The sequence below is a fragment of the Ahaetulla prasina genome, chromosome 5, assembly GCF_028640845.1.
Source record: "Ahaetulla prasina isolate Xishuangbanna chromosome 5, ASM2864084v1, whole genome shotgun sequence".
NCBI classification, from domain to species: domain Eukaryota; kingdom Metazoa; phylum Chordata; class Lepidosauria; order Squamata; family Colubridae; genus Ahaetulla; species Ahaetulla prasina.
The window spans coordinates 79,082,523-79,107,350 of record NC_080543.1 but is presented as its reverse complement, the minus strand read 5'-3'; the positions used below and the strand labels follow the sequence as shown (position 1 = coordinate 79,107,350).

The 24,828-nt window shown below is 38.1% G+C and overlaps 1 protein-coding gene across 8 annotated transcripts in view; it reads right to left on the bottom strand.

Annotated features, from left to right (window-relative positions):
* SMPX (small muscle protein X-linked) overlaps nucleotides 1-24,406 on the bottom strand; it is a 55,500-nt gene extending 31,094 nt beyond the window's left edge. Inside the window, exons 1-4 of one of the 8 annotated variants that reach the window (XM_058185610.1) lie at nucleotides 24,242-24,406; nucleotides 23,066-23,204; nucleotides 16,216-16,288; nucleotides 14,190-14,333 (exon numbers count right to left, since the gene is read on the bottom strand). In XM_058185610.1, the coding sequence (XP_058041593.1) occupies nucleotides 14,190-14,333; nucleotides 16,216-16,254 (183 nt within the window). In that variant the 5' untranslated portion in view covers nucleotides 16,255-16,288; nucleotides 23,066-23,204; nucleotides 24,242-24,406. The remainder of the gene's footprint in view (nucleotides 1-14,189; nucleotides 14,334-16,215; nucleotides 16,289-23,065; nucleotides 23,205-24,241) is intronic. The other 7 variants (XM_058185612.1, XM_058185615.1, XM_058185616.1 and 4 more) reach the window with 7 other exon arrangements.
* Nucleotides 24,407-24,828: the final 422 nt, after the last annotated feature.

Genomic DNA, 24,828 nt, shown 5'->3' with positions numbered 1-24,828 from the left:
CAAATTCCTTGTGTGTCCAATCACACTTGGCCAATAAAAAATTCTATTCTATTCTATTCTATTCTATTCTATTCTATCCTATCCTATCCTATCCTATCCTATCCTATCCTATCCTATCCTATCCTATCCTATCCTATCCTATCCTATCCTATCCTATTCTATTCTATTCTATTCTATTCTATTCTAAAAGGACTCCTGAGAAAGTAAAGAATAGATGATTTATGGTACTGTGGAAGAAGTTTTTTAAGAGATTAACTATGACAAGCATGACTATGATCACAAGAACTGCAAAGAAAACCATGCCGATAGCAGCCTCCCCATCGTGACAGAGATCAATAGGAGACATGCTGGGTGGTGAGAAAGCAGAATCCTCTTGGCACTGAGTCTACAGAATATTTAGCCAACGTTGAATATGATCCAAGAAGTGATGCTGAAAACACCAATAGATTGACTGAGAGTCAATAAGTAAGAACCATGAGGAAATGAAGAGTGATATGGGTGAAGTGAAGGAAGATATGTGGAAATTGGATGACAGAATGGGTAAAATACAAGAGATAATTGCTAAAAATGAACAGAGAATAAAGACAGTGGAGGCAAGATCAGAGCAAATGGAAAAGAAACTGGAAGCAATGAAAGATTGATGGCAATGAATAAAGACTTGGAGGAGGCAATAATACATCTAGAATTGTAAAAGTCAACTTTTTATCTGGGATTTCAAGATATAATAGAGAATAAAGAAGATCTAGTGAACCTCAGGACAGAAATTGTCGGGTGTGAATCCCTCCTTGTGAAGTGGGCCCATAGATGTCAGATGGGCTTGCTGGTCGCGTACCTGGCTCCTTGCTACGTGACAGCTGCCCTGCCCGAGCTCCTGGAGGTGCTTGCTGGGGTGGCAGTTGAAACCCCCAGACTTTTAGTCATGGGGGACTTTAACTTGCCTTCTTCCGGCTCGTCATCGACAGCAGCTCGGGAGTTCATGGCTTCCATGACGGCCTTAGACCTGACGCAAGTAGTTGATGGCCCTACCCACACCGGGGGTGGTACACTCGATTTGATTTTTGTCTCTGGTCAGTGGTCGAGAGATCTGGACTTAAAGGAAATAGTCACCGAACCTTTGTCATGGTCAGATCACTCTCCTTCCCCTAGCCTTTCGGACCCCCACCCAACACCGCAGGGAGACGGAGCCGATGCGTTGGTTCCGTCCCAGGCGCCTGATGGACCCGGAGAGGTTCCGGACGGAGCTTGGGCCATTCCCTGAGGGTCTGGCTCACGGCACGTCTGAGGAACTTGTTGCGGCCTGGGAACGGGCCGCGGCGGGGGCCTTAGATCGTGTCGTGCCTTTGCGGCCTCTGACCAGGCGCAGGTCCCAACCGGCTCCCTGGTTCTCCGAGGAGCTGAGGGGGATGAAGCACCGGAGAAGACGCCTAGAGAGTTCCTGGAGGTCTAGCTGTTCAGAGGCTGATCGGACACTAGTGAAGTCCTATACAAGGACTTACCTAGTGGCATTGAGGGAAGCGAGGCGTTGCTACGCCTCCTCCCTCATTGCGTCGGCAGATAACCGCCCAGCCGCCCTGTTCCGGGTGACTCGTTCCCTTCTTCACCAGGGGGAGCGGGCTGACCCGCTGCAGGGACGTGCTGAGGAGTTTAACGGTTATCTATACGATAAAATCGTTCAGCTTCGGGACGGGTTGGACCAAGATTGCGGTGACTCAGGTGAGGCGTCCGAGGGTGGTCTTGGTGACATTGTCTGGGATGAGTTTGACCCTGTGGCTCCCGAGGACATGGACAGGTTGTTGGGTAGACTGAATGCCACCACGTGTTTACTGGACCCGTGCCCCTCCTGGCTGGTGCTGGCCACTCAGGAGGTGACACGAGGCTGGCTCCAGGCGATTACGATCGCTTCTTTGGTGGAGGGTGTCTTTCCGGCCGCCTTGAAAGAGGCGGTGGTGAGGCCCCTCCTTAAGAAGCCTTCCCTTGACCCGGCTGTTTTAGGTAATTATCGTCCAGTCTCCAACCCGCCGCGCGAAGGTTGTAGAGAGTATGGTGGCATATCAGTTTCCCCTGCACCTGGATGAAACCGTCTATCTAGACCCGTTCCAGTCCGGTTTCCGGCCCGGTTACAGCACAGAGACGGCTTTGGTCGCGTTGGTGGATGATCTCTGGAGGGCCAGGGATAGGGGTTGTTCCTCTGCCCTGGTCCTATTAGACCTCTCAGCGGCTTTCGATACCATCGACCATGGTATCCTGCTGCGCCGGCTGGAGGGATTGGGAGTGGGAGGCACCGTTTATCGGTGGTTCTCCTCCTATCTCTCCGACCGGTCGCAGTCGGTGTTGACAGGGGGGCAGAGGTCGACCCCGGGGCACCTCACTTGTGGGGTGCCGCAGGGGTCGATCCTCTCGCCCCTTCTGTTTAACATCTACATGAAGCCGCTGGGTGAGATCATCAGTGGTTTCGGTGTGAGGTATCAGCTGTATGCGGATGACACCCAGCTGTACCTTTCCACACCGGACCACCCCAACGAAGCTATCGAAGTGCTGTCCCGGTGTCTGGAGGCTGTACGGGTCTGGATGGGGAGAAACAGGCTCAAGCTCAATCCCTCCAAGACAGAGTGGCTGTGGATGCGGCATCCCGGTACAGTCAGCTAAATCCACGGCTGACCATCGGTGGCGAGTCATTGGCCCCGATGGAGGGTGCGCAACAGGCGTCCTCCTGGATGAGCGGCTGTCTTTGGAAGATCATTTGACGCCGTCTCCAGGAGAGCGTTTACCAGGTTCGCCTGGTGCGCCAGTTGCGCCTTTCTGGACCGGGATGCCCTGTGCACAGTCACCCACGCACTCGTGACGCCCGCCTGGATTACTGCAACGCTCTCTACATGGGGCTCCCTTGAAGGGCATCCGGAGGCTGCAGTTAGTCCAGAATGCGGCTGCGGGTGATAGAGGGAGCCCCTCGTGGCTCCCGTATAACACCCATCCTGCGCAGACTGCACTGGCTACCTGTGGCCTTCCGGGTGCGCTTCAAGGTTTTGGTGACCACCTTTAAAGCGCTCCATGGCATAGGGCCGGGTTATTTACGGGACCGCCTTCTGCTACCGAATACCTCTCACCGACCCGTGCGCTCTCACAGAGAGGGACTCCTCAGGGTGCCGTCAGCGAGGCAATGTCGTCTGGCGGCGCCCAGGGGGAGGGCCTTCTCTGTGGGGCTCCCACCTCTGGAATGAACTGCCCCAGGACTTCGTCAGCTTCCGGACCTTGGACCTTCCGCATGAGCTTAAAACATATCTATTTAACTGCGCAGGACTGAGTTAGATTTTAGTTTGTGGGTTTTATCTTGGGTTTTAATTTTTATATTTTTAATTAAGGCTTTTGAATAAGTTTTTTAATTGTTTTTAGAATTGTATTTATTGTATTTTTTGCTTTTAAATGCCTGTAATGCCTGAGTCCTTTGGGAGATAGGGCGGTATATAAATATAAATATAAATATAAACAATAAATAAATATAAACAATAAATAAATAAATAAATAAATAAATAAATAAATAAATAAATGCTGGCTGAGGCATGACCAACGTTGTGACAGAATAGTCGCTCACCTCGATAGCTCCGGGGTGAGCGCCAAAATTCCCCCCAAAATGGGGGTATATTGTGGACCATAGCTGTCTCGAAGCGGCAACGAAGAATGGGGTAGCTGCCGGGGCGATCAGGGAGGCAGAAAACTCCCTGCAGCCCCAGTCTTTTCCCCCCAACCCACCGGGGACGAATGGCAGCCGACACCAGCTGCCACAAAGCCAGAGACAGCCACAAGAATCGGGCAGGAGGAAAGAGTACTTTAATTGAACAAGTTATTGAAGCCAGGTGAGTTTTCATCAGCTCGCAGAGAGGCATTGAAGGCAAGTTTGCTAATAAACATTTTAAGAAAACCAGCGGCTAATTGAAACAGGAAATGAAAGTGGAAAGAAACAATTAAGGATACCTAAAACCTGGGAAAAGAGGGTTTGTAACCTATCTTAAGAATTCTAATTGAATTGGAGAAAGTAAACATTTTAAATACAATTGACTTTGGAGAACTTTAAAAGTTTTAATTGACTACTTTAACAACTGCAATAAAGAAGGGGGGAAGGGAAAAGAAGGAAAAAATGGAACTGATTAGGACTTTAAAAATGGATTTTAAACTGATTTTACTTTAACACCTCCACTCTTTACAATTGTGGTTATAAAGGATTATAATTGAAATCATTTGTGGGTCTGAAAGGAGGATACAAATTGAAACAATTTGAAACAAAGTAACTTTGGCTCCAAAATGGAGACTTTGCTATTGTGGATTGAAACTAAAGCATAAAGACTGACACCTAAAGTGGGGGGGGGGGAAGGGAAAAGAAAAAAAATGGGAACTGATTAAAATTTTTAAAAATGGACTTTCATTGACGTTATCTTAACCCCCCCCCCACTTTGTACAATTTTCATTATAAAGGATTACAATGTAATTGAACAAATTACAAATTGAAACAAATTACAAATTGAAACAATTTGAAACAAAGGAAACTTGGCTTCAAAATGGAAACTTTGCTAATTGTGGATTCAACTACAGTATAAAGACTGACACCTGAAGGCATAAGAAGAAATGCAGAAGCAACAAATTGAAATAAATTGAAACAAAGGATTTGATTTTAAAATGGAATTAAGACTGACATCTAAAGGCAGAAGAAGAAAAGCAGTTGGGAAATGCTTTTGTGATCTCAGAGCATCTTCAAAGGAAGATTTTTGTATCCAGATGGTTGACCTTTAAGACTGATAATGTTTAAGAATAACATAGAAAATAATATTATGTAACTACTAAAGACTGACACCTAAACGTAGAAGAAATACAAGGGGAATGTCTCTTGTGATTTCAGGGCATTCCAAAGAAATATTTTTGTACTTAGATGGTTGACCTTTAATAAGACAAGGAATTTAATAAGTTAAGAATATACAGTTTTTGAGCACGCTTGGTGAAATTGTTAAGAGGGGAATATCTTTGTGATTTCAGGGTATTCTAAAAAAATAATAAAGCACTTAGTTGCTTGGCCTAAAAATATATGATATAAGAAATCTCATAGGTTAAGAAAATATATCTTTTGAGCACATTAGGAGGATGAGGGCAAACAAGGAATTTAATACGTTTTGAAAATACAGGTTTTTGAGCACATTTATTAAAACAGGAAAACTTTGAAGTTAAAGCTTTTAATTAGAATATTTGAATATGAATAACATGTGAGAAATGGGATATTGTTTGTTCCTTTCTATTTAGATTAAAGTTTGATACTTAAAGGTAGAAGATGATACTTAAGAGGGAAATATCTTTGTGATTTCAGAAGGATAAGGATAAAGCACTTAGATGGTTGACCTTTAAGAATTATACATTAAAATATATTATATAAGGAATCTTATAAGTTAAGAAAATATATCTTTTGAGCATATGAGGAGGACAGGGGCAAACAAGGAATTTAATAAGTCATGAAAATACAGTTCTTTGAGCACATTTATTGAAACTGGAAAAATCTGAAGTTAAAGCTTTTAATTAGAATATCTGAACATGAATAATATGTGAGAAATGATATACTGTTTGTTCCCTCTTATTTAAGGTTAGGCTAAAGATAGGAGAGAACTTTATTTGTTTTTATTTCTATGATAGGGAGATCTTTATTTTTTTTCTTTCCTGTATGTTTGTTCCTTTTTACATTGTTTTTTATTGGGAGATAAAAACCCCAGTATAATTATTTCAACATAAGCGATAAGTGTGTGTGCTTTTTTTTTTGTTTGTTTGTTTTGTGTGTGTGTGTGTGTGTAATTTGCTTGGGTTTTTTTATTTGGAAAGGGATTTTGGTATATATAAGTGATGGGAGACCTTTTAATTAGGGTGAGAGTGAAGGCAGGAGAGATTTTTATTTCATTCTTGTGTGAGGTTCTTTTTACTATTTGGATTGGGACTTTTGAAATAAATAAGGGATGGGTGACCTTTCGATTAAGGAGAGAATTAAGATAGGAGAGATTTTTGTTTTTAACTTTTTCAGTGGCTTTTCTTTTCTTTTCTTTTCTTTTTTCTATGTGAAATGGGATTTTGAAATAAATAAGTGATGGGTGACCTTTTAATTAAGGTGAGATTTTAGTCAAGAGAGAATTTGACTTTGTTTTTACTTTATTTTTTGGCTATAGGTTTTCAATAAATATTAGAGATAATTGAGTTGTATTTTGTTTATTGAAAAAGGGTGGGGCAACAAAAGGGACAAAAAATATGGTAATTTGACTTCCTGTGGCTCCGCTAGTCATTGAGGATGGTCTTTTTAGACTGCCAGCCCTGGATCACGTAGAGCCACTAAGACAGCAAAAATCAGCTGTCTAGTGGCTTGGAAACCTTTCCCCCGGCTGAAGGGGGAAAGGTGAGCGATCGGGTGGAGGTAGAGCTCCCCCAAAAGTACCAGGAATGATCCTGGAGGATCACTGAAGGGAAGAGCTCCCTTGGTAACCCGAAGAGCTCCGGATCCAGGACGCCTCTGTCTTTTTTGGCAGAGCAAAACGCCGTGACCACATCTGCAATCAATATTGAGTTTAAATAGATTTTTGACTTAACCAGACAGAGCAATGTCAGGAGGCAAAATAGATGTAAGTACCAGACCTCAACCCCATTTGTGGATTCTATTTGAGAAGAAAGGAAATGGCATCTGAGTATAATGGACATGAAAGTGAAAGTCAAAGAGGTGTTTATTAACACTGTTACAGTTTATAACTTTGCTTAAACTTGCTGGATTTTACATTTATATGAAGAAACTATAATGAAAGCTGGAAGAATTATACAACTGACTTATTTAACTTAAATACTGTGCTTATGAAAAGACTTTGATTTTGTTTCGAATTAAAAAATTAAAGTAAGATGGCTTCTGTACAAATACAGCCTGCTGTTTTCAAGGAAGTTGGAGCGCCGTTAGTTCAACTACATAAATTACAAGAGGAGCTGAAGGAATTTCTGAAGGCTCAAATTTCTGTTCGGGATAAAAAAATTAAGGAAATTGAGGAGAAAATATTGAAAATTAAAGACTTCGTTGCAGCTGAGGATGAAGAGATAAGAGAAGAAGTGGTGGCAGCATTTAAGACTTTGGTTGAATACACAAAACAATTGGATGAAAAAGTGGAAGAGATGGATCAAGTTAATTCAAACTTAAAAAGCAAAATAGAGGAGCTTCAGACCAAGGCGGAGAATATAAAGCAGTTGGATGATAGAGTTGAAGAAATTAATCAAGTTAATTTGGACTTAAAAAATAAAATAGAGGTGCTCCAGATCAAGGCGGAGAGAGCAGAAGAAGAGCGGGTGTTATTGCAATACAGAGTTATGGAATTTGCATTGAGAGCAAGAGGTTTGAAAGAAAATAAACGAGAGGACTTTAAAAAGATTTTTGCAGAGGCTTTTGCACAGCTGATTGGACAGGAACCAAATTGAAAAAAATTACCGTGTTAATTCATGGGTTGAAAAGCAGAGATATTTGCCAAGAGATGTAGTAATTTATTTTACATCTAGGAAGATTAGGAATGAAATTTGGGGGGAGGGGGGATGTATGGGGGGAAAAATATATATGGTAATTTGATTTGACTAAATATTTTCCAGAATAAGGGATGGAACAAAGGTTTTAAAAGAAAAGGGCTATTATAAATTTGAAGAGGGGAAAATATTGGATAAATGATACAATGACAGGGTGAAATTTGAAATATGTTAAAGTATGTACCCGACTGATATCTTGTTCAACAAAGATTTGTATGTTTTGTTTTTGTTTTTAAAAAATAATAAAAAAACCTTGTTTACAATAAAAAAAGAAATGCTGGCTGACACATTGCAGATGAATAAACATGAAATACAAAATGGCATTGACGAAATCTACATACCAATTACGTCTGGCATCATAAATTACCATAGGAAGTACATATGAGGTTTACAAAACAACAACAACAACAACAACAACAACAACAACAACCAGGGATGAAATCTATAGAAGGACATGAGATGTTCCATTGACTTATAAGGGGAGAGGAATTATAACATTCAAGCAGGTATCCAGAAGAATTAGAGAACAAAGACAGAACTACCACTTTCTCTCTTCACAACTTGTTAAGTATAAGATAATGTTTTGGTGGCTCATCCCTGAAGGTATGCTGGTATCTTGGCACAATAAAAAAAATCAAACCCTGGACCCTGGATACCCAAGAGTTTTACAAGTACTATATAGCAACAGATGAGGAACAGGATAGTGGAGAAGAGACAGATGGTAAAAGCCAGGAAGAACAACAAGTTGGATCAAGATACAAGAGAAAGGACGAAAACAGAACATCAGGAAAGAGAGGGGGTGAGGACGAGGACACAATGGGAGATAAGACCGAGGAGAGAAACGAGGAAAAAACAATAATATGATAGAAAAATTAAGTTAATATCAATCAATATAAACAGACTGAACTCTCTGGTTAAAAGAAAGCAAGGATTCTCTAAACTCCAATAAATAAGTAAATAAGTTTTAAATAAATAAAACATGGTTATCACGTGTCTACAAGAAGTACATATCAAAAACAGCAAGGTGGCATCCTAGAATTTCCTAAAATAGAGAAACTTTATTTGGCTCTGGCACAGAAAAAGAAGAGGGGTATTGCAGTATACATAAAAGAATGGCTAAAACTGAGTCAGATTTACGCAGATGAAGAAGGGAGAACACTAATAATTAAAGTAGCAATAAGGCAAAAATGAACACTATTGGCAGTTATTTACGGACCAAACACTAATCAGAGGGAGTAGTATCATAAATTGCATAAAAAAAATAGTAGAATTAGAACTGGAGAATGTATGTTTATTAGGAGATTTCAATGTGGTAATGGATCCCAAAAAAGATTATACAACTGGGGGAAAAAATAAGAGAAAAACATTGCTGAATACCGTCTTCAAAATGACGCAAGAACTGAATTTAAAGAATACCTGGAGAGAACTAAATCCACAGAAAAACCAGTATACTTTCTTTTCCAATCCGCATAATTCATGGTCCAGGATAGATATGGTGTGGATGGATTTGGAATTGGGTAAAAAAATAGTGGAGGTAGAAATAATATCCAATACATGGGCAGACCATAATCCTCTAACAGTGAAATGGAAGGGAAGAACAAAAAAGAGAGGGAGATAGACCATGAATCAGAGGATTTTAAAAGAAAAAAATATGTCCAAGGAATAGAAAAAGAGCTAAACTTCTTTTTGAAGGAAAATTTAAATGAACATACAACCCTACAAAATTTACAACTAAAGCTTATATTAGGGGCTTAACAATAGCATATGTGGCATGAAGGAACAAAGAAAAAAAGAAACAACAAATAGAGCTACAGGGGGAACTTGAAGAATTGGAACTTAGGATGCAAGACTCCCCAAATGAGAAAATTAGAGCAGAAAAAGAAATGATTAAGCACAAAATAAATTTAATCTCACAAGAAGAAATGGCCCAAAAACTTGATTGACAAGACAGAATTTCTTTGAACATGCTAACAAACCAGGGAGATGGCTGGCCTACAAATTGAAGAAGGAGAAGGAAAAAATTAATATAACAATTACAGGATGAAGAGGGAATATGCATTATCAGATGGAAGAAAATTAAGTTAATATCAATCAATATAAACAGACTGAACTCTCTGGTTAAAAGAAAGCAAGGATTCTCTAAACTCCAATAAATAAGTAAATAAGTTTTAAATAAATAAAACATGGTTATCACGTGTCTACAAGAAGTACATATCAAAAACAGCAAGGTGGCATCCTAGAATTTCCTAAAATAGAGAAACTTTATTTGGCTCTGGCACAGAAAAAGAAGAGGGGTATTGCAGTATACATAAAAGAATGGCTAAAACTGAGTCAGATTTACGCAGATGAAGAAGGGAGAACACTAATAATTAAAGTAGCAATAAGGCAAAAATGAACACTATTGGCAGTTATTTACGGACCAAACACTAATCAGAGGGAGTAGTATCATAAATTGCATAAAAAAAATAGTAGAATTAGAACTGGAGAATGTATGTTTATTAGGAGATTTCAATGTGGTAATGGATCCCAAAAAAGATTATACAACTGGGGGAAAAAATAAGAGAAAAACATTGCTGAATACCGTCTTCAAAATGACGCAAGAACTGAATTTAAAGAATACCTGGAGAGAACTAAATCCACAGAAAAACCAGTATACTTTCTTTTCCAATCCGCATAATTCATGGTCCAGGATAGATATGGTGTGGATGGATTTGGAATTGGGTAAAAAAATAGTGGAGGTAGAAATAATATCCAATACATGGGCAGACCATAATCCTCTAACAGTGAAATGGAAGGGAAGAACAAAAAAGAGAGGGAGATAGACCATGAATCAGAGGATTTTAAAAGAAAAAAATATGTCCAAGGAATAGAAAAAGAGCTAAACTTCTTTTTGAAGGAAAATTTAAATGAACATACAACCCTACAAAATTTACAACTAAAGCTTATATTAGGGGCTTAACAATAGCATATGTGGCATGAAGGAACAAAGAAAAAAAGAAACAACAAATAGAGCTACAGGGGGAACTTGGAGAATTGGAACTTAGGATGCAAGACTCCCCAAATGAGAAAATTAGAGCAGAAAAAGAAATGATTAAGCACAAAATAAATTTAATCTCACAAGAAGAAATGGCCCAAAAACTTCGATTGACAAGACAGAATTTCTTTGAACATGCTAACAAACTAGGGAGATGGCTGGCCTACAAATTGAAGAAGGAGAAGGAAAAAAATTAATATAACAATTACAGGATGAAGAGGGGAATATGCATTATCAGATGGAAGAGAAAAAGAGTATTGCCCAAAAATTCTTTAAAACTTTGTATAGTCAGGAGAAGATAGAGGAAGAAGATATTAAACAGTATTTAAATGAGATGAGCCTCCCCATATTACCAGATGTAAAAAAGAAGATATTAAATGATAAAATCACTATGCAAAGATGAAGGTGGCAATTCAAAAACAAAAAAAACAACAACCAAAACAGGACCAGACGAAGAGTTTTATAAAGAAATACAAGAGCCATTGGAGATACTACTACTGGATGTATATAACGAAACATTAGAACAGGTGAAATTATCGAAGTCATGAACAGAGGCACTTATAACGTTCATTCCAAAAGACAACACGGATATACAGCAAATTAAAAACTATAGGCCAATCTTGCTGTTAAATGCCAATTATAAAATATTTGTTACAATAATGGCTGAAAAAGTCAAAAAAATATTAAATGAAATCATTCATTCCAACCAAACTGGGTTCCTACCCAACAGATATCTAAGAAATAACACACAGATTATAATGAATACATTGGAATATTATGAGGCTCATCCGGAAACACAAGCGGCACTGATATCTGTAGATGCTCAAAAAGCCTTTGATAATCTAAATTGGAATTTTCTTACTAATCAATTGAATATTATGAATTTTGGGGAAAATTTTATGGGAATGTTTAGGGCGATTTACTCCAACCAATCAGCAAAAATATTATTAAATGAGGAAACAACAGAGGATTTTAATATAACCAAAGCAGTGAGACAGGGATGTCCTCCATCCCTCCTTCTATTTGTTTTATCATTGGAAATATTATTGATACAAATTAGGCAAAAGCAGGAAATAAAAGTATTGAGAATTAAAAAGGAAGAATACAAAGTTCAAGCATTTGCAGACGATTTGGCCTTCATCATAGAAGATCCCCTAGAGACGGGAATCATATTATTACAGGAAATAGAAAAATTTGGCAAAGTAGCAGGGTTTAAAATAAATAAAAAAAACTAAAATATTAACTAAGAATCTTACTAACAGGCAAAAGGAGGAACTGGAAGATAAATTGGGGATCCAAACTGCTAAGAAAGTGAAATACCTGGGAATTTGGTAAACGGCAAAATGTTCTTCGATAAAAGGGGGCAATTACAACAAATTACTACAAGAAGTACAGAAAGATTTGGATAACGGTGAAATTACAAATATTAATTGGCAGAATTGCTACAATAAAAATGAATATATTACCTAAATTTTTGTATCTCTTCCAAATGGTACCAATAAAATTAGGGAATTTTTCCCCCGAACAATTAAATAAAAATAATAACAAAATTTATTTGGTAGGGAAAAAAGCTCGAAAAAAACCCAAACTTTTGCAAGATTCTAGAAATAAGGGGGCCTTTGGATTCCCTGACTTGGAACTTTATTATCACACGGCAGCCATGACGTGGCTTAAAGACTGAATTCAAGTGAACAATAAAAGGGTGTTAACATTAGAGGGCCATGATCTACAACTTGGCTGGCATGCATTCCTCTGGGAGGGGAAAAACAAAGCCCATGCGTATTTCCAGAGAGACTTAGTAAGAGATGCCTTGATAAGCATTTGGGAAAAAATTAGGAAAAATCATACATGAAAATTCCAATTTGGTTATCAACAACGGAGACAATGATTTATCCGAATGTATTAGACTTAAATAAGGTGGTGAGGTATACAGAATTATTGGATGAACAAGGAAAATTAAAATCTGACCAGGAACTAAGGAATCAAGGAATAAAGATTGATTGGTGGCCCTATATAGGACAAGATACAAAAAAGATTTAGAACACTATGGCATCTATGGAAAACAATTGGAATTGGATAAAATATTGCTAGGGACAGGGGGGAAATGATTACCAAAGCATATAACTTCTTCCTAAGATTCAAAATGGAAGAAGAAACTGTGAAGGAGATGATAATAAGCTTGGCTAGAAATTTCGGATATAGTATTGACTTAGACTATTGGGACAAATTATGAGAGAAAAACTATAAAGTAACGATGTTGGCAGCCTATAACGAAAACCTCTATAAGATGTTTTATCATTGGCATTTACCCCAGCAACATTGGCCAAAATGTTTCCAAACCGTTCTCCCGAATTCTGGAGATGTAGTTATAAACAGGGAACTTTCTACCACATGTGGTAGACCTGCCCCAAAGCCAGAAAGTATTTGTCAGTTTTGGAAGGCATAAAATAAGGGAATGGATGGAAGAAATTACTGAACAAAAGATCAAACTGAAGCCAGAGCTATTTTTATTGGGCATCTTAGATGGGAAAATGGCTAAAAAAAATTCAATATATAGTATTACATATATTAACTGCAACCAGAATTGTTTTCGATCAAAATTGGAAACAGACTAATATTCCTTCAGAGGCAATGATAATAAGAAAGGTGTCAGCTTGCCTCCGATCAGTGTTTAAGAAAATAAAAGCCCAACTCCATAGGTTTATAGAGAATGGTAATTTTTACTAAACACATCTGATTGCAAGAAAAGCAAAGCTAGAACTGAAAGTAATTGTAACTTTACAGAAGCATATCCTCTCATTCCCCCTCCTCCCTCCAGAGGTCAAACAGTTATAGTCCAATGTCCTTTTCCTTCTTGGCCATGTGGTGCTTTACTTCCGATGTTATCCCTCTGTCAATCTTCTGGTTGGTATGCCAAGTATGCAGCACTCCTTAAACTAGCCCACCAAGTCTGTTTGAATCCTTATGTCTTCCTCTCCTTGTAATGACAGCCGACGCTTACAGAACTACAAACTCCCCTTCCCCCATAAATCATGCATGACAATCAGTAGCAATAAACCCTTTAACGAAATAATAAAACAGTTAAACACTCTACTAAGTAAATAAACTCTTAAAATAATAAGCAGAGGCTGACAAAAGGTTTATGAGTGCACAGAGATGAATAGGTTGACTATGGAATTGAAAGGGAGAGAAGAATCGAAGTATTACCAAGTTTGGAGTAGATGGTATATATGGCTAGAGCATAGGAGTAAAATCAGTCTATAAGAATTATATAATATTCATGATATGATTGTATCATAGTTATGTGTAAACATTACTATAATTTAAATGACTGTGTAATATAGGATAGTGAATTATAGAAATAAAACATGTAAATGTGAATGTTATGGATGATATTGACACTGATATGGAAATGCTACAATTAGTGAAAAAAATAAAAAAAATTAAAAAGAGTTGGGAAAACACCAAGAAAGTGCTAGCAGAAGCAGCAGAAGCATACAAAAAACAAGCTGACAAACACCAATCTCTCCAGCCCCCCTTCCATGTGGGGGACCGGGTGTACCAGAGGTAGGTTTCAGCAGGTTCTTACCAGTTCTGGAGAACCAGTAGTGGAAATTTTGAGTAGTTTGGAGAACCGGTAGTAAAAATTTTGACTGGCTTCGCCCCAATCTATTCTCTGCCTCCCAAGTCCCTGCTGATCGGGAGGAAATGGGGATTTTGCAATAACCTTCCCCTGGATTGGGGAGAGAATGGAGATTTTACAGGATCCTTGCCCCCCCAAGCCACACCCACAAAGCCATGCCATGCCCACCAAGCCACACCTACAGAACCAGTAGTAAAAAAATTTGAAACCCACCACTGTAGTGTACCTGTCAACCATATATATAAAATTGAAATTGCCCAGCAAAAAGCTAGGACCTAAGTTCTTAGGACCTTTCCTGATAGTGAAAGTAATTAACCCCATAACAGTTCAGCTCAACTTCCCACACACATTAGGGAAAGTGCATCCAGTCTTTCACAGCAGCTTGCTAAACCTGCATTTAGTTCAAGGTTGAGACCGCAAACCAGACCAGCTCCCAAGCTGGTAGTGGTGCAAGGGGAAACCCATTATGAAGTTAAGAGGATTTTAGACTCTAGATTACATAGGGGTTGATTACAATACTTGGTCCATTGGAAAGAGTACTCTTTGTCTCAAGCTACCTGGGTTAAGAGTTGGGATGTGAAAGCAGATAGACTAGTAAAGCAATTCCATGATAAATTCCCTGATAAGAAAAAGGGTCCTCCTGTGTGTGGTGGGAGAGGGGGTTAGAGACTGACTGAATTAATTTCCTATGCTCCTCTCATTTCAGGACACGCTTTTCAATTGAGGGGGGCGGGCAGCCTGTCAGCCCTGGAGGCCATCTTTTCTTTGGATCTTCAGGGCTGCCACATGTAGTGCATAGGCCTGTTGTGGGAAATTGGGACGGGGGTTGATTGGAGTGGGTAGAGATAGATAGCCATAACAACGTTATTTTTGCTGGGAGTCAAGAACGTTCAGCCTGGACCTTGAGAGGCATGACTGGGAAACATCTCCAGTTGGGACGGTGGATTGATTGGACCATGTGATGGACATGTGGGTGCAGGGGAAGGGACTTTGACTTTCCTTTGGGTGGGGAAAACCCAGGGGCTTTCAGATTTGGGTTTTCCCAGATGTGCCAATATGATATCTCTAATAAAACGGAACTTTGAGAAATTGCCTGCCTCGGAGTCTTTCTTGGTTTGGAGTGTTACTTGGAACCCTTACAGAGGGTTTATTCAGAGGGTCAATGGCATGGAGTTGGATTGCTACTGATGTCATGCCAATTAGCTGTTTAGTGGTTGGCAACCTAGCGCTGCTAAGCAGGTAGAGCTAGCAGTGCTTCTAGGCCTTGTTAGTGATTGACTGAGAGGAGATAGCTGCTCTGGGTTTCAAATAATCTAGGTACGAATTTTGGTTTTTTCATATATGATTATTAATATTTAGAGTGTATATTTGGGGAAATAACTCATCTGGGCCTAACTTTTCTGGATGATTTATTAATCAATTAGAGCTATCTGACATGATATACTAGGAATTAAAAATATCTAATTTCAATGATGTTTATTCCTTTGTTCACAGAAATATCCCTCAAGCTAAGCATGACCAACAAGCAAGCTATCTGTTTTTTTAGCTGAACACTATCTGGCAGGCCAAGGCTCCCACATTAGTTAATTGGCAGAATGGAATATTCTGTTTAATGAAATAGCCAGCATTTGGCTATAATAGTGACAAGTTAATTTTCAAGGACAATAAGGAAAAGTAACAGCACAAGTAATGTGTGCATGTACTGCATGTGTATGATAGCGCTTCTTAAAACTTTAGAAAACACATTGAATTGCTTTTTTCACACAGAACAAAGCACACAGGGAAAAAAGCATATTGTGATACATTTTTATGCTAATAAAAATATGTGAGATATGCAACTAATTGTTTCATCAAAATAATTTAGCTGCATTTCTAGCAAATTGAGAATTCCTAACTAGAATTAAAGTTCCAACCCATGCATCTCTCCTCCATTTAAAGTAGTAATTATAAGCAATCACACAAAATACTTTACCTGAATGCTTCTGACATTTGAAGCTCGTTGATTTGACATATTTATGCAATAGAATTTTCACTGCAAAAGAAACCTAAAATCAATTAAGGAAACAAAAAAATGATAGCAAAAACTTTATGGGTTATAATGGCATTCTTTAAACAAAGTTTTATTACCTATAATTTGACCATGGTGCTTCCTGGTAACTATGAATTCATGAGCTCAGATTATTTTTCAGACTCAAGTTTCAGTGTTACTAAGATACACCCACAGAATACTGCAAGGAACTTAGAACATCTGAAATTCATTACTGAATTTTTAATAGATCTAATGAGTAATATCACTTTCACAACACAATAGGAAACGAGCACATGTTCCATCAAAGGCACAAGTTAATAACTATCTAGATTATTTATTTACTATTTATTTCAATTCACAAAACAGAATTGCAAAGCCTTATATATGAAACCAGAGTTTTCTGGATGATGTCTTTCAGTAGACTGTAACCTAAAGAGGATAAAAAACTACTCAGAGGTCTGATAAGAAGGGAATTCAGAGAATAAAGACCACTTGAAATTACAAGAGTAGTGGCATTCTGTATGCTCAGTACAGCTTCCCATTTTACTGTGCCTATTGAAGTACAGGTAGTCCTCAACTTACAACAGTTTGTTTAGTGACTGTTCAAAGTTACAACGGCACTGAAAAAAGTGACTTATAAATAGTTTTCATACTTACGATCATTGCAGCATTCCAATGATTACATGATTTACATTTGGATGCTTGACAACTGACATTTATGACAGTTGCAGCATCCTGGGGTCATGTGATCAACTTTTGCAACCTTTTTACAAAAAAAATCAATGGGGAAACCAAATTCACTTAACAACCATCACTAATTTAATAATTGTAATGATTCACTTAACAAATGTGGCAAGAAAAGTCATAAAATGGGACAAAACTCCCTTAACAATTTTTTTTATTTATTTTATTTTGTCACAACAGTATATATAAGCATAAGCATGAAACAACTATACAACATATAAGCGTATATATAATGAAAGGAAACAATAGGACAAGAACGGTAGGCACTTTTGTGCTCTTATGCACGCCCCTTATAGTCCTCTTAGGAATGGGGTGAGGTCTATGGTAGACAGTTTTTGGTTAAAGCTTTTGAGAGTTTGAGAAGAGACCACAGAGTCAAGTAGTGTGTTCCAAGCGTTAACAACTCTGTTACAAAAGTCATATTTTCTGCAATCAAGATTGAAGCGGTTAACATTAAGTTTGAATCTATTATTTGCTCTTGTATTATTGCGATTGAAGCTGAAGTAGTCTTTAACAGGAAGGACATTGCAATAGATGATTCTGTGTGTTAAACACAGTCTTGTCGGAGTCGGCGGAGTTCTAAGTTTTCTAATCCCAGAATTTCAAGTCTGGTGGTATAAGGTATTTTGTTGTTTACAGAGGAGTGGAGAACTCTTCTTGTAAAATATTTCTGGACTCGTTCAATTGTATTAATGTCAGAGATGTGGTATGGGTTCCGGACAGGTGAGCTGTATTCAAGAATAAATTTCCCATTTAGCAACATAAATTTTTGGCACAATTGTGATGATAGGTTTGCCATGCCTTGTATAGCATGGCTTGGATATATATTGTTTTCCAGAAGCCAGTTTCTAAGTTTATATGTAACAAATTGAGACTAAAAATAAATGATAAAAATAAAATATAATCAAAATGGAAATCCCACAGTGATACAACTGCATAGGATTACTGCATAGGCAAACTTTCTTCCATGCCAGTTTTAACTCATTGCTTGAGAAATCAGGACAACAGAATGTTGATGAGTAAAAGTAGACTATCTTCTTGGACTGCAATCCCCATCCTGTTTTACTTGCTTAATTTTATTTAACAATAGAAATATTCAAGACATTATGTCTTTAGATTTGACTGCATGAACAGGAAAGAGGCTAATAGTTAATAGAAACAGATAGTACTTTCATATTTTCTTTTTTTTTTTGCAATTTTTTTTATTTTTTTATAAACATAATAATAAAAAACATCATTGTGAACAGATTGTCAGTCAGGTATATCCCTAAACATATTTCAAATTTCATACAATATATTTCCTTCTCCATTCAAATTAATAATTATTGCACATCTCTAGTAAAAGTTGTGTTCCATACCATTAAAGTTTAAATGAAGTCTAGTCCCCATATTTAAATTCCCCAAAACTTCATTAATAATTCTTCTATTAACTTCTTAAATTCCACAAATTTAAACACATCTAAATTACTTTTAATCAAAGGTCAGATCATCTAAAAACCATTTCATAAAGCTGCCCTGCAATCACATAGACATTTCCATCTCACTTAGGATTAGTCCTGAAATCACAAAAACTATTCCCTCTTGTCAACTTCCTCTGCCTCTAAATAATATATGCTTCAATATCATCAATTCTCAATATAAAACAAAAACCAGCTTAAAATTAGGAGGGGTGATTTTTGTTACTATTCCCTTGGAAGTTTTATCACTAAACATTTTAAATTCGTCGCATATTCTTAGAAAGAAAGAAAAAAGCAAAAAAGAGAAAAAACCTCCAATAACCTATTAAATTTTCAATACTCATTTCCCTCCTTCCCCCTCTTAATCTGTAATCTTACTCTCGTTCCCCAAAACATCCTTAGAAGTTGTTCTATAGTTGTCACTTATATTCTTGCATCTATTAAAATCTTTATTATAGATCTGAAAGCAGCCATTCAACATCCTTTCTTAAAGCGGTCGTGCAATCACACCAACCTATCGATCTTCATGGGAGTAGTCCTGAAATCACAAAGACTATTCAATTCTTACATTCTTCCACTGCCTCTAGAAATAATTATTTAATACAGTTGCAAATCATACATAACAATATTTCTTTAAAATTTCAGATCATAGAAAACAACTTTCTCTTTAAAAATTATTCTATAGTTGTCACTTATATTCTTACATAAATTTAGTATAGATCTGAAAGCAGCCATTCAACATCCTTTCTTGAAGCGGTTGTGCAATCACACCAACCTTTCCATCTTCATAGGAATAGTCCTGAAATCACAAAGACTATTCAAATCTTGCATTCTTTCTCTGCTTCTAGAAATCACTATTTAATACAATTACAAATCATAAGTAACAATATTTCTTTAAAATTTCAAATAAAAAAAACAAGTTTCTTGTCCAAAATCTTGCTAGTCCATAGTTATCACTTATATTCTTGTTTAGATGACAAAGGTCTCTGCTTAAATCTTCAGTTAAAAGGAAGGCATCCAAAGTCCTTTCTTGAAGGAGTCCTACAATTGTACCAACATCTCAATCTTCATGGAAATAGTCCTAAAACATAAGCTATTCAGGTCTTACTTTTCTTCCTCTGCCTCAAGATGTCACTCTTTAATACAGTTGCAGACCACAACTAACAAAGTAGCCATTTTAAGTAACAATTAAGTTTCTTCTTGTTTCTTAAAAGTCAGTTTTCTAATCCAGAGTCTTTTTTCAGATGCCTCTTAAAATCACATTAAAATTATTTTAAAATCTCAAAAAACAATTTCTTACTTTCATTTTTCTTCTATCTTTAAATATTTTTAGATTACGGTTGCAGTCAACACAGTGCCCATTTTAATTTCTGAAAAAAATAAACCACACCTTCCCTTTGTCTCCCTTTGTTTTCCTTTTTCACTTATCCCAATTTAATAATTTCTTTAACTTTCTTCTAGTCACAAACTTCAGGGGATAGAGGGATTTAAAGTTTTCCATTAAAGTCTAAAATAAAGTTCTCTTTGACTTCTTTTTCTTATTTCTTTTATATCATGAATAGTCCATCAAAACTTCCAAGGGTCTCCAAACATACTTAATTAAGAGATGTTTATTTTCCTTTCTTATTTAATTAGAGCTCTTAACTTCTGTTCCAAGCCCTCTCTTCAAAGTTTTAAGTATTTTTTAAAAATGATTCTTTCCATTGGTTAGGGCTCTAGACTTCCATTTCAAGCCCTCTCCTTCAAAATAATTTAATTTATTTCCTTCCATTTTCTGTTTCCATAAAATTTAGCCACTAATTCCAGTTTTCTTTAATGCTTGTGCTTTCTTTTTTTAAAAAAAACATTTATTACTCCATGAGCTGATGTCAACTCACCCAACTTAATCATTCAGTTCTTTAAAAATGCTTCTTCCTACTGCCCGATTCTTGTGGCCATCTCCAACTTTGTGGCAGCTGATGTCAGCTGCCATTCCTCCCCAATGGGTCAGGGGAAAAAGACCAGGGCTACAGGGAGTTTGCTATGGTGGCTCCCCGATTCTTCGCTGCCACTTTGAGGCAGCTATGGTCCGCAGCGGAGCCCCATTTCGGGGGAAATATTGGCACTCACCCTGGAGCTGTCCGGGTGAGTGACCGTTCCGTCGCAACGCTGGCCACGCCCTCCGGTACTTTCATATTTTCATGGAGATTTTTCCCATTTCACCAAAAACACTCTTGGTGTTGTGTCTGCGCCCCCCCGAGCTGGGCCTCCTGCCAGAAAGTGACTTGGAAAGGGAGGGGGAAGGGCCATCAGGACTTTCCTCTGGAACACCGGCTTCCCTGGCTCAGCTCCAGGAGCCAGAGGCAGGCCAGGTGGAGGAGATAACGAGGCCTCCATCCCCTGACTCTTCCCCCCCCAGGCCACACCTCCAGACCCGGCTGATGGCAATCAGGCCTGGCTGGACCCTAGGTTTTGTAGGCAGGAGAGGCGGGAATAACAGAAGCAGGGGTGGGGCAGGCCTAGGAAGTGCTGACTCATGGAACCACACCCCACAGGATATAAAAGCAGCAAGGGCTGCTATACCACTTTGTGGCAAGCAAATCAACTGCTTAGAGGGAGAATTAGAGCGGAAGTCCTGTTTGTTCCTGGTTTCCTGGCTGACTCATCAGCATCAAGTGAGATAACAGAAACACTTGGGAGACGCTTGCTAGTTTGCTGCCAGAGCTGATAGTTGCCAGCTAATTAAGTCATCACTCGTGTCTCCCCGACTGCGGACTTGGAATCTCACCATATATGTTAATATTGCACAAGCATTGCAATGTTGGGGAAGAACATGAACTATATCTGAGGTACCAAATATTTTGCACTAGGGATGAAGAACTTGTGCTCCTTTTAAGGTTGACAAATTACAACTATCAGCAGCTGGTCAATACAACTATATAAGGGGTGTACTAGACAGGAACTTTGAGATTGACTCTTTATACTGTTTATCCCTCAAAACAAATTCCGAATTAGAAGCTCACAAGTTGCTTTGGGCTTTAAGTCCTTGCTTTCCTCCTGGCATGGTCAGTGATAAAGAGATGCTGGAAATTTTAGTTCAGCCCTTATCTCTACACATCTTTTTTAAAGCCATCAAATTAGTGTAAGAGAATGAGCTTATAATTCTACCTTGTTGCCTTAAAGAGGTTTTGGATTACATTCTGTAGCACCAGCCATAACATAATGTCAGCCAAAAGATCTGTTATGGGACAAATTCTTTTTTCTTTCCTAATACTACTACTTTCATTTATCCTGAATTCAATGGAGCTGCTTCTCCTGTGTACTTATACAGTACATAGGACTGCAGCCTACCTGAAACAATGTGATTTTACATGCTATACTCATTCTCTCCTACAGTTGCAACCAGGTATAAATAGCAGTTTTTTACAGTTGCTGATAGCTGTGAGCTCTTTGTGTTGTGTAGAGTAAGATGTTTTGTCCCCCCTTTCATCTCATTTTGGAGTGTAGATGAGTTTTTAAAGTTTTATATTGATGTGTTAAACACACACACATGCACACACACAGTGCATTCAGAAAGTATTCAGACCCTGTTCATGTTTATCAATTTTGTTGTACTGCAGGTTGATTCTACAGTTGTTGAAATTCTTTCTTTTTCTCATTAACAATAAAATTTCTGCTGTCCTAAACGTAAACCCACTTAGAATTTGTTCTTCCCAGTTTGAGAGTCCTTCAGGTACTTTTTTGTAAACTCCAAGTGGGCTTTCATCTGTTTTGCACTGAGGAGAGGCTTCCATCTAGCCACTCTTTCATAAAGCCCAGATAGGCTGCAGTGATGGTTGTCCTTCTGGAACTCTGTTCCATCTCCATGCAGGATCTCTGAAGCTCAGTTTGAGTGACCATCAGGTTCTTGTTCACTTCTCTGACTAAGGCCCTTCTCACCCAATTGGTCAGTTTGACTGGGTGACCAGCTCTTGGAAGAGTCCTCGTTGCATCAAATGTCCTCCGTTTGAAAATTATGGAGGCCACTATGCTCTTAGGAACCTTCAGTACAGCAGAACTTGTATTGTAGCCTTCCCCAGATCTGTGTCTTGCAATAATCCTGTCTCTGAGCAATGCAAGCAGTTTCTTTGACCTCATCGCTTTTGCTCTGCTACAGTGTGCATTGTCAGCTGTGAGACCTTCTATAGAGAGGTGTATGCCCTTCCAAATCATGTCCAATCAATTTAATTCACCACAGATCAACTCCAATCAAGGTGTAGAAACATGTCAGCAATGATCAAGACAATGGGGGGGCATTAAAGCTAATTTTCAGGTACTATTGCAAAGGGTCTGAATAGTTATGCCAATGTGATATTTCAGTTTTTTCTTTTTAATAACTTTACAGACATTTCTAAAATTCTGTTTTCACTTTGTCATTATGGAGTACTGAACGTAGATTAATGAGAAAAAAATGAATTTCAACAACTGTAGGATCAAGCTGTAGCATAACAAAATTGACAAAAGTGAAGGGGGTCTGAATACTTTCTGAATGCACTATATATAATATTATATATTTTCCACCCTTTCCACTGAAATCAGTAGGAAATTGTCAAATTGTTATTAGCAATTCCCACCAGATTTTGATGACATAATTTCTGGGAGCTCTAGGTCTTCCAAAAGGCAGCTGAGACTGTTGAGGTTACTGGGTTGTCCCCATCTGTTGAAGAACTCTGGGGCACAACTGGAGGATAATTTTCAGTGTTTTTCTTACATCTTTTAAGACATAAAAACAGGTTGAGAAAACCCGTAAATAATAGGTCACAGTGCAGTTTGATAATCATTAATTGAATAATTTCAAATTTAAATAATATGAACAGAATTTAACTAAATGACTGAAAAATCCAGTCCTATTAGGCATACAGACTTTGATCTCATAACTGAGTAATTTAGTAAGCAGTGGACTTTGCGTGCCAAGGTCCCTAGGATTTGTGATCCAGCATGAGGCATAGGAAGAAATAAACACAGGTGGGAAAAGTTGCCTTGTCTAAAAATAAGCCCTGTAGGGAGTGCTGAGGGACATTCAGCACCAAACTACTTCAATTTGCTTGGATAAGTGGAGGTCTGCGCAAGGTGCTTCTCTAATATCCTACAACCCAGATGCAATTGAAAAGAAGCTGGTAATGACATCTTTCTCATGCTGACCTCCCCATCTGTAACATGTATAAAGCTGGCATGGATATTATGAAATGGATCTGTATTATTCTTTTTAAAATCTAGTTAGAAATTATGCCGAATAGCAAGCTTACTCTGAAAGGAGGGGGAATACAACTCTATGTTGAAATGATTGTTCAAGTGCAATTCATTTTGTGAAAGGTCACTGTGACTCCAGAGTTAATGAAAAGCATTTTAGCAATGAGAGAGAAATTAATATTTCTGGATTCAAACATTGAATATTATAATTTTGCTTATTTGAACATGGCTCTCCACACAAAGCCACAGGGAGAAAAATAAACATGCATTTGATTAGCTGTCACCAATTGTGCCCAGTAGGCTTTTATGAAAATCATACAAGAGCACATACATTTAGGAAACCGCAAAATCTCAGAACATTCTTTAATTTAAAAACTCTTGTCTGTGTATTCAGTAGTCGCAGTAATAGTTAATGAAAAACATTAATGACCTGGTATAAAGACAATCACATTCACAGCAACATAGCCCTCACCCTTGTTCCATAGCTATAAATGTATTTCCCAAGTCAACCTTTTATTTTTTAAAGCTGCCCCACTCCCTCCTCAACTCTCATTAAGTACCTGATTATTTATATCAGAAAAGTTCCAGCCTGTCAGAAGAGTGAATGGTACGCCTCCCTTTGCTGCTGACTGAGGCACCTTAGGTCAGCTGAGATCTTTCATGTGAAATAGATGAAGTTCTTTGTGCAGTAGATACTCTCAAGGGAAAGGATCTCTGGGACTGGAATAGAGCAATGTTCAGAAGCCAAGTGTAATAGAGAATTCCTGTCATAGCTTGCAGTTGTTCTTCCTAAATATAGATTAAGATTTATCCTGTAACTTCATTCTGTCTTAGCTGAAACTAAGGCTCTCAAGTGTCAAGCTAAAATATATGAGTGCTCAGTTCCAGGTAATATGTTGCTGCCATTTTCTCAATGTAGAAATGTCAGAAGGTTGTTTTAATAGTTTTGAATAAATAGTATTAAACAACCTTCTCCTCCTCCTCCTCCTCCTCCTTTTAACATAACTTTTTTGCAGTGAACAGACCTCATGCAAATCTTCAGGCCACTTGTCATGAAAAAATATAGGAATATGATTCCCAGTATTATCTATTTTTTTAAAAAAAAGGTCAATGCATGCAATTTTAGAGGGGTTTTGTTTTTTGTTTT